A 13,553-nucleotide genomic window follows, 5' to 3' on the forward strand; every position below is an offset into this window, starting at 1 on the left:
ATTCATGCATTAACATGTAAGTAAGTCTCCAGCAGTGTCCCATCTCCAGCCCCGGCGTTTCCAGCACCCCTGCGGCTGCTGCCTGCCTGCGCGTCGGTGCTGGGACACCCCTGCCCGGTCTCTGGGACTCGGCGTCTGCCTCAGCTGCCCCTCCGAAACCCCCAGATCCTCTGGTCCGGCTGGAGGAGACTTTGGCCATCGTGCCCCCCCTGCTCCCCGCTGTGTCCTGGCTTCCAAGCTCACACAGACACAGCGGGTAAATGCCGGCTTGGCTTCTGTCGTCGGCTCACACCAAATGTCCCCGTCTCTGTGTGCGCTCTGCAAGCTTCAGGCTGCAGCAGAAACCACACAAATCGATGCTAAAATGCCACAAGACTTGCACCAAGCTGTCTTTTACGCGGGGGGAGCACAGGAGAGCCGCCTGCCCAGGCATGATCCGCACAGCTCCCACCACCCCAGCACCCTCATCACTCTCGGCTAACATCTGAAATCTTGGGTCATTTGGGTGAGAAATGACTAACGCAGCTTCAGCCCTCCCTGCCTGGGCTCCCTGCCAGCAGAGACAGACATCCAGGGCAAGGCATCGAACCAACACGTCGCTCTTCACGACGGGCTGTACCCTGCCCCAGAAATGCCGGCGTGTCTCCATCAGCTGGGATGCCATCCTAAAAGACCAGCGCAGACGGACACGGCCACCACGGGGGATCCTGCTCCTGTCCTGCTCGCGGCCGCTTTGCTGAGCCCCCCCGTACCCCCCTGTCCCCATCGCTGCCCTGATGACAGCCTTCCCCCCGCAACCCGGGGTGCAGAGACATGTTTCAATGGGAGCCAGGGAGGAGACGAAGATTTCTGTATCCCGCAGCAGGGACTGGGCATGATTTCGGAAACGAAATGCGAGGCCACGCGGTACCTGGCGAGCACGGCGGACTAACGAGCTCCTTGTTAAATGAGCAATGTCTGGTCTGCGTCCTGCTGAGGAACTCCTGGTAGCTGATGGTTTAAGAAGTTGTGCCCTAAAGGTTGGCACTGCAGGGCTCGATACATCCAGGAGCTGGTGCCCACAAGCATGAAGGAAGACCAACCATCGCAGCATTCATCATAAAACCCAACCTCCTGCAGCAGCCGGACAGCTGTAAAAGCCGAGGTCTCTCCACTGCTGTGCATTTGTATCCAGGGTAGCAGAAGGGAGGCATGACTCCCAGGGATGATGCCGAGAGCTGGATACCATGCCTGTGTCACTGTCGTATGGGACAGGGCAATTTGGATGGCCCTCGGTGCAAAGGGAGGTGTCCCAGCCTCTCAAGGAGCAGAGGAGGCTCCAGCTGCCGGGGGAACGGGCACACACAGGCACCGCCCTGTTAAATCCAGCCAAGGCCAGCCCGTGCCGATATTCTCCCCACAAATACGGCCCAGCACTTTTAGAGAGCAACGCAACGCCTCGAAGCAGAAGTCCCCAGTCCTTAAAAACATCCAGACACCCTCCAAAAGCACTGTTGGCAGCGGTGCTGCAAGCATCAGCCTCTTCCCAGCCCCTGGTGTAGCACAAAATAGTGTCATTAAGTTTCCCTCTGCTCTCACAAGCTCTGTTAGGGCGCAGGAGACTCTCGCCGTAGCTGCAGTGCAAAGCCTCACACCGCAGAATAAAACCCAGGCTCACACTCGGTTTGAAATCGTGTCTTTCCAGCAAGGGGCTGAGAAGGAGCCGGGGAGAGCGGTGAGGATGGAGGCCCTGAAACCTCCTGCTTCTCCTCGGAAGGACGCAGCAATGCCTGTGCATCTCCGCGTGTCATTCAAGTCCACGGCCCAAGCCCAGCGCTGCAGTGGGTGGGCATCCCCGGAGGGATGGCGAGGAGGGTGGAGATGTCCGTGGAGCAGCGTGACGGCAGCTCCAGGGCTGGACCACTCCGCCTTGGCACGCAGGCAGCGGGGAGCTGATGCTGCCGTGAGATTCTCATCCCCCCTGGGGAGCAGGAGGAGCCAGGACTGGGGGATAGGCCAAATAACCTCCCCATTTTCTGGGCCTGAATTGGGGGACAGCCCCTCAGGGAAGGGATGTGGCTTGTCCCCTGCCAGGCAAGGGAGGAGAAACCCAGAGCACAGCTTGCCATGACCAGCATCCACAGCACCGCTCTGGATCCGCTCCCTGCTGGGAAACATCTCTCCAGCCCTGCACGTCCAGCCCGCTCGCTCTCCCTAGCTGCGATACCTTGCCGTGGGGTTAAACCAGAGAGGAAAGCTCTGTGGGCAGCTTGCCTCAGTGAAGACGGGGGTCCTGGACGACCTTTCCGAGGTCCCAGGGAGAGCAGAGGTTGGACACATCCATGTCCAATGCAGCTGCGAGCTGCCTCTTGCCACACTGATGCTGTGGGGAAGGAGAGACCATCCTTAAGTTGGTCCATCTCGGGGGCATCAACATTTGTGCCGGGGGCAGGAGCCATCCCAACCTTCCCCACCAAGGCCAAATCTGGCTCCAGTAAAGCCACGGTCCCTACAGTCACACAACCGGACTCTCTGGTCAAACATTCAGGCTTTGCCTGAAGGTCCACGTGGTGCATTTCTGGGAGAAATGCCCTTACCACCCAGTGCGAGTTCTCCAGCGTCACGTTTAAAGGGAGATCCCTCCTCTGTGCCTAATCCCTTTCTATGGCAGCTGCAAGTACTTAATATTTTGGACATCTCCAGTCCCCTGTCAAATCTGGTTCAAGTTGGACAAGCGGGCTTAAGTTATTTTGGGAAAGAAAAAAAAAAAAAGGGGGAAGTTTAGATGAGTACAAACTGTGCTATTGCTTAAGCCCCACTTCTCTGGAAAGCTAAGCAAGTTTGCTTCCACTACCTGCATCACCATGACATGGGATGGGGCCAGGCTTGGCCCTGCTGCTTCTGCTTGCCAGCTCCTCCACCACAGCCCTGCAAAGGAGACGGCGAGGAAGGCAAAGCCTTGGTTGCTGGGAAGACTGCAGTGGTCACCTCTCTCCTCAGAGCCCACCTCCTCCAGGGCCAGACCCTCACCCCGGTGGGTGTTTCCATCTAAAAACCGCGTGTTGTGGAGGAGCCGAGAGGAGCTGCAGCAGCGGAGCTGCTCACCTCAGTTTGCCAAATCTCCCGCTCCCAGGGGTGATTGGAAAAGATCCCGTAAGCACCAGGATCCCGCTTGGGGAATCCTCCATGCCTGTGTACCCATCAGCCACACGCTGCCCTTCCTGGGACCGTACCTAGTGCCAGCCTCGGGCCAGAAAAGCCACGTCCTAAAAGAAAAGCCACGTCCTAAAAGAAAAGCCACGTCCTAAACTCAAACCCAGTGGTCTCAGTGCAGGGGAAGGGCACACTGTGCTCTCCCACAGCAGGCAGGAATACAATCAATAGCAGAGGTAGAGAGACTGGAAAGCCAGGAGCCCTCCTAGCTACCCCTCACCAGGGCAGAAATCCTCCCAGGCCCCTGGCCAGAACCCATTCACACCAGTTTGACATTGGCGCAGCTGTACTGGTTTTGCTGGGGACGCTCCAGGGGTGGAAAGGAGGACCAGGCATTCCCTCCTGGGCTCAGACAGGCTTTTTTCTTCACTGGTACAGCAACTGCTGCTGCTGGCGGTGACACAGACCTATGGCTTTGGTAGGTGACGAAGCATCAAACCCCCCGGCCTCGGGGCAGGACATGCTCCCCCCATTTCACACGCTGCCACGTAGGCAGGGATGGTTTTGGGTGTGGAATAGAAGAGCCCACATGGCTTGTGCTGGGAGGCGAGCAGTGTGGAGCTTTCCCGCATTATCGTTATGGTGTAGATGGGAGCAGGTTTAAAGCCTTAGCACCTGCAGGCCAAGGGCTGTTGCCGTGACCCAGCGCAGTTCAGCACACCGCCTTCCCAGCACCAAGGCTTCCCCAGCCACTTCAAGCACCGTCCTCGCAAAATACAACCTTCACCCCGACCTGCCCAGCATCCTGCCTGCCCTCAACCTCCCCCCCGACCACAGCTTACACCCAGAAAAGCGGGGAGCCCTTCGCACCCCTCCTCTGAGGGAAGCAGAGCGACAGTTCCCAACCCCAGAAATAACTGTGAAAAGGCACTTAGAAGCACAAGGGGACAGCAAATGCTGGGTGCTGGGTCGTGGAACAGAAGGCAAACAGCCTGGCAGGCCCTGTGCAAGCATTTGCACTGCAAGATCCAGGTTGGCTGCTCCAGTACAAGCAACCCCCAGCACCAGAGCAAGCTGGGGTCCCCCACTTTGTGGGTGAGCAGCCCCTGCCCGCATCCCTGCCCTGCCCTGGCTCTTGACTCCCTCCCCAGCTCCTCGATGAAACATGCTGTTTTTCATGTTCGGGATAAGGAGCAGTTTCCCCCCCCCCCAAATAACACCTTGGTAACAGCGTAGGCGTTGGCAAGAGTCATTGCCTGGCTTCCCCAGGCCCAGGAAATCATATTAGCTCAATCAAATTTAAACTTTCAGGTGGTGGGAAAAGAGCCAAAAGATACCAAGGCCTTTTCTTAGACTGGGTGCTCTCCAGTTACACAGGGGGAGGGCAAAGCTTGTAAGAGGCTGGGGCTCAAAAGGTTGTTCCTGTTCCTTTTTGCAGGCTGCAAGCAGGCTGCGCTTGCACTGCGGCTTCCTGAGCGGAGGCCACTGCTTGTGACACACACACGTGATGAAATGCCAACACCCTGTGGGGTGTGCAGCCTTCCCCCCAGTGCTGCAGGCCTGGAAAGCGGCGGGTTAAATATGCCACAGATCAGCCCACTTCCTCAAACTGTACTCATGCTTTTTTGTCTGTTTGCTTCTAAAAAGTATGGTGCAGACACGACATGGGTCTACGATAAAATGACGGCAGGATGTTCTCTGCTGGCGGACGCAACCAGAACTACAGGCTACTATACAGTCACAGCTATCATTTGAAGGCTGGTACACAGGAGAACAAGTAACACCATCAAAATTTTTTACTATATTAAAACAGCACTCTTTACAGTTGGCTCTGTTCACTACAACTGTCTCAAAACAGTATCTGCATGCAAACAGATACCTCGCAGCCTACGCAAACTAGAACATAGACAGGAAACACACCACATCTCACTGAAAGTATGATCTACCCACACTTCCCACAAGACTGAACCCAGTCCCAAACGTGCAGGGAACCGTCGCTTGCTGCTGACAATAAAGTTCTTGGTTTCTGCGGATGCCACGTGTGCACTGTGACCAGGGGAGGGCCTCCGCTGCTGTCCGATCCGCCGAACGCGTGGCCTCTGTGAACAAAGATCGGCTCTGCTTCCCTGTCAGAGCTGTCCCAGCTCTGCGTGTCATACACGTGCACGGTCCCATCAAAACCTTCAATAAAAGGGAATCAGAGAGACCGCAGAAGTAAATTGCTTTGCTCTAGTCCTATCGGCCTCACGCTCACCTCCCTGCAGGGCTGCTGAGACAGAAATGAGGACAAAGGCCCAGACTGACAATCTGCAACAGCAGAGCATCCAAGCCCCCGAGGAGCTTGTCTCAAGCTAACAGCTGCCGGGGAGAACATGGGCCAGATCCAAAAAGCTTGCAGATCCACTAGCCTGAATTTGCAAAGCTCTGGCCAAGAGGCAGCCTTGCTGCCCAGCTGGTCTTATCAGCGCAGTATCCCTGCGGCCAGGCTGTCACTGGCACTATCAGGGCAGCGTTTGCTAAGAGCGTGGGGACTTTGTTCTGCCAGGAGGGAAGCGAGAGTCCCTCAGAACCCATCCAGACCCCTTCTGTAGTTTTTGGAGTGAGGCAGTTGCAGTGGACGATTAGCTCCTATCTCTGCTGACTTCAGGAGGAGCTCTGAACCACCCCCGCCAACCGGGGTGTTTAAAGTAAGGTGGGGTGAACTGGGCCTCGATAGAAATACAGACCAAAAAAGCATCCAGAAAAGGAGATCTCTGCCCAAAGCACATACCTGAAATGGCAAGGCAGCCTTCCAGAGCAGGAGCCCAGGAGACGCACAGGAACTCCGCATCTGACCTGGGAGAGGGAACTCTGCACTTTGCTGAGGCCAAGGACTCTGAGGTTTTTCTTAGGTCTGTTAGGGTGAGGTGCCCTCCGCTCGAGAGGCAAGCTACGGGCTGGGAGCTTGAGTCAGAGCCTTGAGGTCCGCGCCCGACTCCCATGCACCACCGCTCGCCACACGGCGCCGAGGGGACGGACACAGCCTCCAAGGGACTCTGTGGCTGCCGAACATCAGCCAGGCACAGCTGCCCCTTGGCACAGCAGAGGAGCAACGTGTTGCCATCCAGGAATGCCAGGCTGCTGAGCTCCTCACTGTTACTGGAGGCTAAAAAAGGAAAGGCAGATCTCAGACACCATGAGGAGGATTCACATGATTTTTCTACTGCAATCTTGCCCGAGAAAGCAGATTTCCAGCCTTGTCCCTGGAAGTGGCTTTCAAGCAATGCTACTTAGTTCTTCAAGAAAGCCAGCAGCAGAGACTGACAGCTCGCTCGAGAACTGTCGCTGCACAGGATCCACATGGAGCAGGCACAGTCTGTACCGCTCAAAAGGTGATGTTAGCACCCAGGCAGAGGAGACAGGCAGGCCCACGACTAACACTAGCTCTGTTCGAGTTCCCATGGGGGACCTGACACAGACCAGGGCTCTGACAGTAGATGCCTCCAGTACTACCTACCCTTCAGCAGCGGGAGCCACACGAGTCCCTGTGGCATGGGGACGCGGCAGAGCAGTGACAAACACACCTTCCTTTTGCTCAGCTCACTGTGTTACAGCCACTGGATGCATACACACACATTTTCCTCACCACGGGATGAGGTGTGTGGGGCCTGAGTCTTACTTTGTAAGTGAAGGCAGATGGTCTCCAGGACCCCCAACAAACCAGACCTGGATTAACCACCTCGAGGTAAGGCAGGGCTGGCATGATCCCTCCTCCCATGTGCATGGACAGATCAGAGTAACACAGAGCTCGCTCAGAAGCTGATGCTGATTTCAACGACCCCAAGCGACGTGACTCTGGGGCCAGCACCTCCCTCATTTGGGACGACATACGCAGCAGCCTTCTGCTAACCCAATTCTTTTCACTGACACCATCTACGGTGCTCTCGTAGTGCACAGATCTGGGGCAGAAGCCTGAGAAATCACTGTCACGGGAGTAGTGAGAAGCTGGAGATGGACCAGAGCATTGTAACCTCTTTCCTCAAGACAATGTACTTTCTGCAAATATCTTTATACCGTGTGGCACATGTCTGGAAGTACCCACCCAGTGAAACGTTTGCCACTTGAGCAATTACCCTTGCTTTACACAAACCCTAACTTTCCCAAATCAGACATTAGACTTGGTTTGAATACCTGCCATGTAGACATTTTTCCTTGATTCAACCTCTGTAATTTGGACGCTGTTGAGTCTTGAGCCATGAAGGACCCACGGGGCTCTGGCCGAAACAGTTGCAATTTTAGCCCAAGGTTGCCCAGTGCCATTTACTGTAGGTATGGCACCTACAGGTTTAATAACATCTATTTGAAAGAGATGTTAGCAGCTGTAAAACACATCAGGAGTCAAGTAATCCACGAGATCAAGCTGTTTCACAAAGATGCCTCCCAAAGCTAAAAGTGACCTACTGAACCAATAAGAAATCCAATTATGACTAACCCCCTCTCCAGAATAAAACCACTCTTTCCAACACATCCAGCAAGGACTGACAAGAAGCCATTTAAAATCTAGCAAAATGCATGGAAAGTTGTGAATCAAGATGTTTACTTTCAATGAAGAAGAATAAGAAAACTTCTAATGCATTTTGCACTTCCTTTCTGGTGGTTTCAATGTATTTCACAAGAGCAGACAAAGCAACGGCAATCCTTTTCTAGAAACAGACAGACACAGGCTTGGAGAACCGAGGTGGTTCATGTTATATCCTGAAAGGTGATGTATGGAGCTCTTTATTTCTAATCCTTGGGAGTCATTATGCTAACTATATGATCAGGGTTTTCGTTTGTATGACTAAGAGCTCACAAATAAGTGGAAAGCCGCTGTGACAGGCCTAAACCTACTAATTCCCTTACGAGGTTTGTGCTGTCAAGTCCACATCTTTCCAAGCCACCAGAATTGGGGTAGACGCTTGTCTCGCGCCCTTCTCCAGCCCCTGCCACATAAGGACAGTCACTCAGGACTTCACTCAACGGGACTGGCACTCCTCTCCTCGTTTTACGCCCAGGAAGAAGGGGAAGCTAGAGATGCTTGACGCAAAGACTACATTGAGAAACTACTGCAGCTCAGAAACATGTTCCCTTACCCGAGTCCTCTGCTGACACCTGCCAGACCTGGAGGGAGCTGTCTGGTGGGCCACTTGTCACCAGCAAGCTGAGGAGACAAAAAGAACCCCACAAAACTCTCCAGGAGCAGAGAACAGCCTTTTTTTTTCCCCAGCCTGGGACAAACTGGTCTGCTGCTCCTCCTGTGCTCAGGAGCTCTGGCCTCTACTTGGAGCAGAGAAGGGGCCATAAGGACCATAATCCCAGAACTCCTGATGCCAGGGTGGTCTACGCAGTCCAGGCAAACACAGTCCCAGGCAATGGCATTTAATTAGCACATTTTCCAAAAGCACTAGACTAAGAATGGTGCAAAAAGCCCCAAAGTAGCAACAGGGGCTTGCGTAGGAGGAGAGAGCTGAACGAGTGAAATGAATCAGCCAGAGGGAAGCGTGTTTGCTCGGCCTACAATCCACAGCAGGAAAAAACCTTCCAAACCTGCATACACAGGGACTTACAGAGCCGTGGCAGCAGCCACTAGTATCCTGCTCAGCACCTCCACGCAGCGCCAAATGCAGAAGGAAGGGATGGAGAAGGCAGAGCAAGGAAGCTATGCAGGCCCCTGTTGCTCAGAAGTCGGGTAGGGAGGGATCCCTGGTGAGCCAGCATCAATGTCAGCAGCCCCTGCAGCTCACTTCTGGAAGAAGCTGAGGATTCCACTGATCCAGCAGCAGTTTTAGTTTCACTGCCAGCTGCCCCACTGCAGCTTTCAGTATGGCAGCAGCAGGGTGCACTCCGTTTTGCTGAGCGCCCTGATAGACGGCTCCTCTCTAAACACCAAGACAGGGTTCTGGGAGGACCACTGGCCAGCAACTCCCCACCCAGACTCACGCTGATCTCAGAGCTGGCAGGACTGACCAGCTGAGTTGGGAAGTAGGCAAGGATAAGGAGTTTTCTCTCAGTGGACAAGCCCCTTCTCCATCTCCAACACACCCTGGAAGGACCTCGTGGCCATACCTGGTATCCGGCACATATTTCAGGCTGTACACCGGGCGGTTTGAAAATCCACCACATTCCACCTTGAAATCTCTCTCTGGACACAGGCCCTAGAAATCAGAGGCAAACTCATTTCTTCACACTCAATGGCGCAGAACTTGGTGCGGTCAGTTACCGTGAAAAAAGACAGAGACACAAGACACACTCTTGCTTGGTAAAGCTCTTGCCTGTCCAGTAATGCCTATTTCAACAGGAGCTATAGGATTGAAGGATCCCAAAATAGTTAAGAGGAAAAAAAAAATGTGGAGAAAGTTCCTGCCAAGAGCTCTGCCTGGGTTCGTTGCCATCCGTACACGTCTGGCTCAGGAGCTTTCTGTTTACCCAGTGACCAAACACCACCTTCTAGAGGTAGAGGTCACCCACCCAAGGGCCAATCTCACTGTTCAGCGGTGTGGTCCCCCAGACGTGGGCACCTCAGCGAGTCCCTTCTTCATTTGCCTTGGTGTCCTCATCTGTCCTATTTCCCCATGAAACGCTTTCATTCACACATCTGGAGATGAAGCGTTCACGGTACAAGCTGCCCGCAGAGCCGCAGGATTGCATGACTGGCACGCCAACCTGTGCTACCTCAACTGGACAGCAGCCGGGTGACTTTCGTGCTTTACCTTTCGACCGAAGCTGCTCAAAACCTGGCCAAGCCCTTGTCAGAGCAACAGAGACCAGGTAACAGCTTCTGAAGCCCAGCCCGGTCTCTGAAGACACCGTGCCAAAGAAGACAGAGAGTTCTGGTGCCACTTTGGCTGCAACACCCACCTGGGTCTCCTTCACCTGCAGCGTTGGCGGCGGGAGAAGCTGCAGGATCTCGTTCCCACCAGACTGTCCGTACCCGGCTACACAGACACCTTGGGGGTGGGCACGAAGAACCAGGGACATGGTGAGGGATGCCCCCCCCGCCCCGAGCCAGACCCCTGAATTATGGTACAAACCGTCCTCAACCCTGGACCCAGAGCTGAACCCCGGTGCAGCCCCAGCCACTCAGCCCCACTTCTGGCGTCCTGGCCCCGCGCCTTGGCCTCCCCTCTGGGGCCCGACCCCACGGCCTCCCTCCTCGCTCCTCCCGCGGCCATTTTCCCTACCCCAGCACCCCCCAGCCCGTCCCATCCCCTCGGTCCCCTCTCCTCCCCTCAGCCACCCTCCCTCACTCACGGTTCCCCCGGGCCCATTCGATAAGGCGGGTGGGCGCCTGGAGCTCGAAGGCGTGCAGGTCCTCGTACCTGCGGGGAGAAGGACGGAGGGGAGGTTGGCGGGGCCGGGGTGACCCGGACCGGGACCGGACCGGGGCTGGGGCTCCCTCACAGGCGCAGGGACTGCAGCAGCCACTCTTCTTCTTCTTCTTCTTCTTCTTCCTCCTCCTTCTCCCTGGCGCCCACCGCCTCCATGGCAACGCCCGCCCGGCGCGCCTGTGACATCACGCGGCGGCGCACAGCGGTGACGTCGCCCGAGCGTCAGGCGGGTGGAGGCGGAGGGGGCGGAAAATGGCGGACAACCGGCCGCGGCCGGTTAAAACCGGTCGGCGCCGGCGGCTGTGAGGGAAAGGGCGGGACGCGGCCGCCGCCCTGAGGGGAAAAAGGCAGCGGGGTGTGTGGAGCGGCGTTATTCCCGCGGGGAGCGGGGCCTGCAGTGTTACTTACACCTGGGGAGGTGTGTGTGGAAGGTTGGGTCACGTTGAGGTGTTGTCTTTAATCGGATTTGATGATAATAATTGATTTTGACGCTCGGAACGCTGGGGTGTAGGTGGCGGTGCAGGCTCACGTGCGGGTTTGTAAGCGTAATGGAGGCGGTGATGCGGCGCAGGGCTGTGCGTCTTCTCAAATAGAGATATCCGCGCGCAGTTGTGGTGATAAATTCAGAGGTTTCCCCAGTCTTTGTAAAAGCCAGCCTAACCTCTGCCCTTTATGCTGGTGCCTCTGTATAACGTGGTTACATGACGGTTCCCAACCAACGCTTCCTTACATAGGTTTTGCTGTTTTATTTTTAACAACTAAATGCGTATCGTTCTCAGGTACTTTACTGTTTTCCTGACAAGTGCTGCATATCATCGCATTGACTCCAGTTCCCCCGCCAAGAGGATGCTGCTCAAACCGAGGTTGCAGGGCTGAGCCCACATTTGCAGAAGGCGATTGCTCTACGTTCCTCTCCGTTTCTCTCCAGCGTAGGCTCAGACCAGGTGCTGAGGGATCGGTGCAGCTAACTTGCTTCTGGCTGTGGTTCACTGCCAGTAACAGTGACGCTTCAGGATCAGTGGTGATAATTGGGAGTTTATTACGGATTGTTGTGCTTTTTCTGTTTTCTGGCTGGGTTGTAGCTGGCATGCACAGTGTTGTGAGGCAAGCTGTGTCTGTTTTCTGTAATGCTGCAAGGTGGCAGCCTACAGCTTCTGAGGTGGCTCTGGGGTAATCAGGAAAATGACTTGTTTTTACAGAAATACATCTGAATGTGAATCTTTTAGTCTGTGCAGTATCTCCTATGTTATTTGATGTTCTGTATTGTTTATTTTTCTCTCACTCTTCAGCGTGCAGTCCTGCAGAAGTTGTCAGAGAGGAATAGAGGTGCTTCGGGTGGTTTTGTAATGCAGTTTCCTGGGCTCCTGCAGTGCTTGGAGAGGGGGTAGGACATTCTGGGTGACGTGATGGGTTCAGACTTAGGCTGTGCTGTCTGAGCTCTGTGCTCAGGGCTAACTCAGGGCTCTCAGTACAGAAGTGAGTGAGAAAGAAGCAAGGGCAAAAGCAGGTACAGAGGCAGAAGTGCCATGAAAACCAGGGTGGAAAGCCAGACCCCTTCCTTCAGCCAAGAGGCTGCGTGCTGCTCTGGAAGCAGTAACTGGAGCTGGTTGATGTGAGAAGCACTTCTCACTGGTGGTTACTTTCCTGACATCTTCCACTTTATCACTTCAGGATATGTTGGTATTAGAACTGTTCAGAGAAAGGATGGCAAGAATTCTCATGTGCAGAGGGAGAGGTATTTCATTCATGTTATTTTTTGTAAAATAGCTCAACAGTCTGAAATTTACTAAAACCTTTGTCTTAGCAATTCTTTCTACATACTATGATTCAAAAAGAAAGTGTTGAGTAAACATCTTGTGAAGAATCTGAAACAAACTGACTGCAGGGTGGTTTTTTTTCAGTGCAAACAGTATGATTGTTTTAATACTTTTGATTGTTAGAAGCCTGTGAGGGATGTTGGAGTGAGCCGGGAACCTCCCCTGGTGCGACTTGAGGCTGTTTCCTCTTGTCCTATCGCTTGTTACTTGGGAGAAGAGACCGACCCCCACCTTACTACAGCCTCCTTTCAGGTAGTTGTAGGGAGCGATAAGGTCTCCCCTCAGCCTCCTTTTCTCCAGGCTAAACACCCCCAGTTCCCTCAGCTGCTCCTAAGTAAAGCCATGACAGTACCAGCTGCACATGAGAATACAGCGGTGTGGCACTCTGTGAGCTCAGAGCTATGTCAGCCTTTTGTCACCTTCTCCGGTTAACTCTTTTCTCATCTGTGTGCATTAATTGCAGGACGCGAGCTTAGCCTGAGGCAGACGAGTGGCCAAGTCAGCTCAAGGTGCTCTTCCAGCAAGGTGTGAGAACAGAGAGAAGGAGAAATAGCAAAGGAAGAGCTGGGAGCCAGACATTCGGCTGTGAGCCGTGGGGCAACCTTGCTCTTTTACTGCCCTGCATCACTTACTAGCCATAAAGGAACAGTTTGAGTCTCTCCTGAACTCCAACGTCTGGTTTAGCGGGTGGTAATAAGTGTTTGGAAATGATCTCCTGGTGGCCACTGTCTGAGGAGAAGGAGCATGAGGCAGAACAGCGTGGGGAGTGACTGAACGCTGTGGAGTCCACGTGGGGAAAGCAGAGAGCCCGAAAACAGTTTTCTCTGCACATTCTTGCCTTTTATTTTATCTTCTCTTTATCTTTCCAGTGTACTAAGTGGGTAAGTGGGGGGAAAGGAGAAAAAGCCCTCCAGTACTACACACAGTGCAGGGTGTTTCTGAAGTACCAAGGCCTGAATGAAGATAACAACTGAAATGACCATTTAAGTTGTAACAAAATAAAGATTTTTAAGGACTTTTCAAAATCTCTCCGGAAAAGAAATATTTTAATCTCAAAATTTTGAGGAGGAAAGAATAAAATTGGTAACATTTGTTACAGAATTAGAATAATAGGAACAGGCTAAGCTGTTTTGTTATGCCTCGGTGTGTGGCTTTGCCATATATATTACAAAAATACAAAAAGGTATTTGTTTGATGTAGGGTGGTTTCTTGTTTTTTTTTCAGCAGGTTCTGTGCATGCAGAAAGCCTGGCAGAGTG

General features: G+C 53.8%; 1 protein-coding gene across 1 annotated transcript; it reads right to left on the bottom strand.

Annotated features, from left to right (window-relative positions):
- Positions 1–4,910: 4,910 nt before the first annotated feature.
- On the bottom strand, positions 4,911–10,683 carry WDR73 (WD repeat domain 73). Its single transcript, XM_052812681.1, has 8 exons — positions 10,552–10,683; positions 10,402–10,469; positions 10,009–10,097; positions 9,217–9,305; positions 8,244–8,311; positions 7,303–7,467; positions 5,903–6,277; positions 4,911–5,313 (listed from the first exon to the last, which is right to left on the bottom strand). The coding sequence occupies exons 1-8, from the start codon at positions 10,662–10,664 to the stop codon at positions 5,075–5,077; spliced, it is 1,206 nt and encodes a 401-aa protein (XP_052668641.1). The 5' UTR covers positions 10,665–10,683; the 3' UTR covers positions 4,911–5,074.
- Between the last annotated feature and the right edge of the window lie 2,870 nt (positions 10,684–13,553).

The sequence above is a fragment of the Harpia harpyja genome, chromosome 17 (assembly GCF_026419915.1).
Source record: "Harpia harpyja isolate bHarHar1 chromosome 17, bHarHar1 primary haplotype, whole genome shotgun sequence".
Classification (NCBI taxonomy): domain Eukaryota; kingdom Metazoa; phylum Chordata; class Aves; order Accipitriformes; family Accipitridae; genus Harpia; species Harpia harpyja.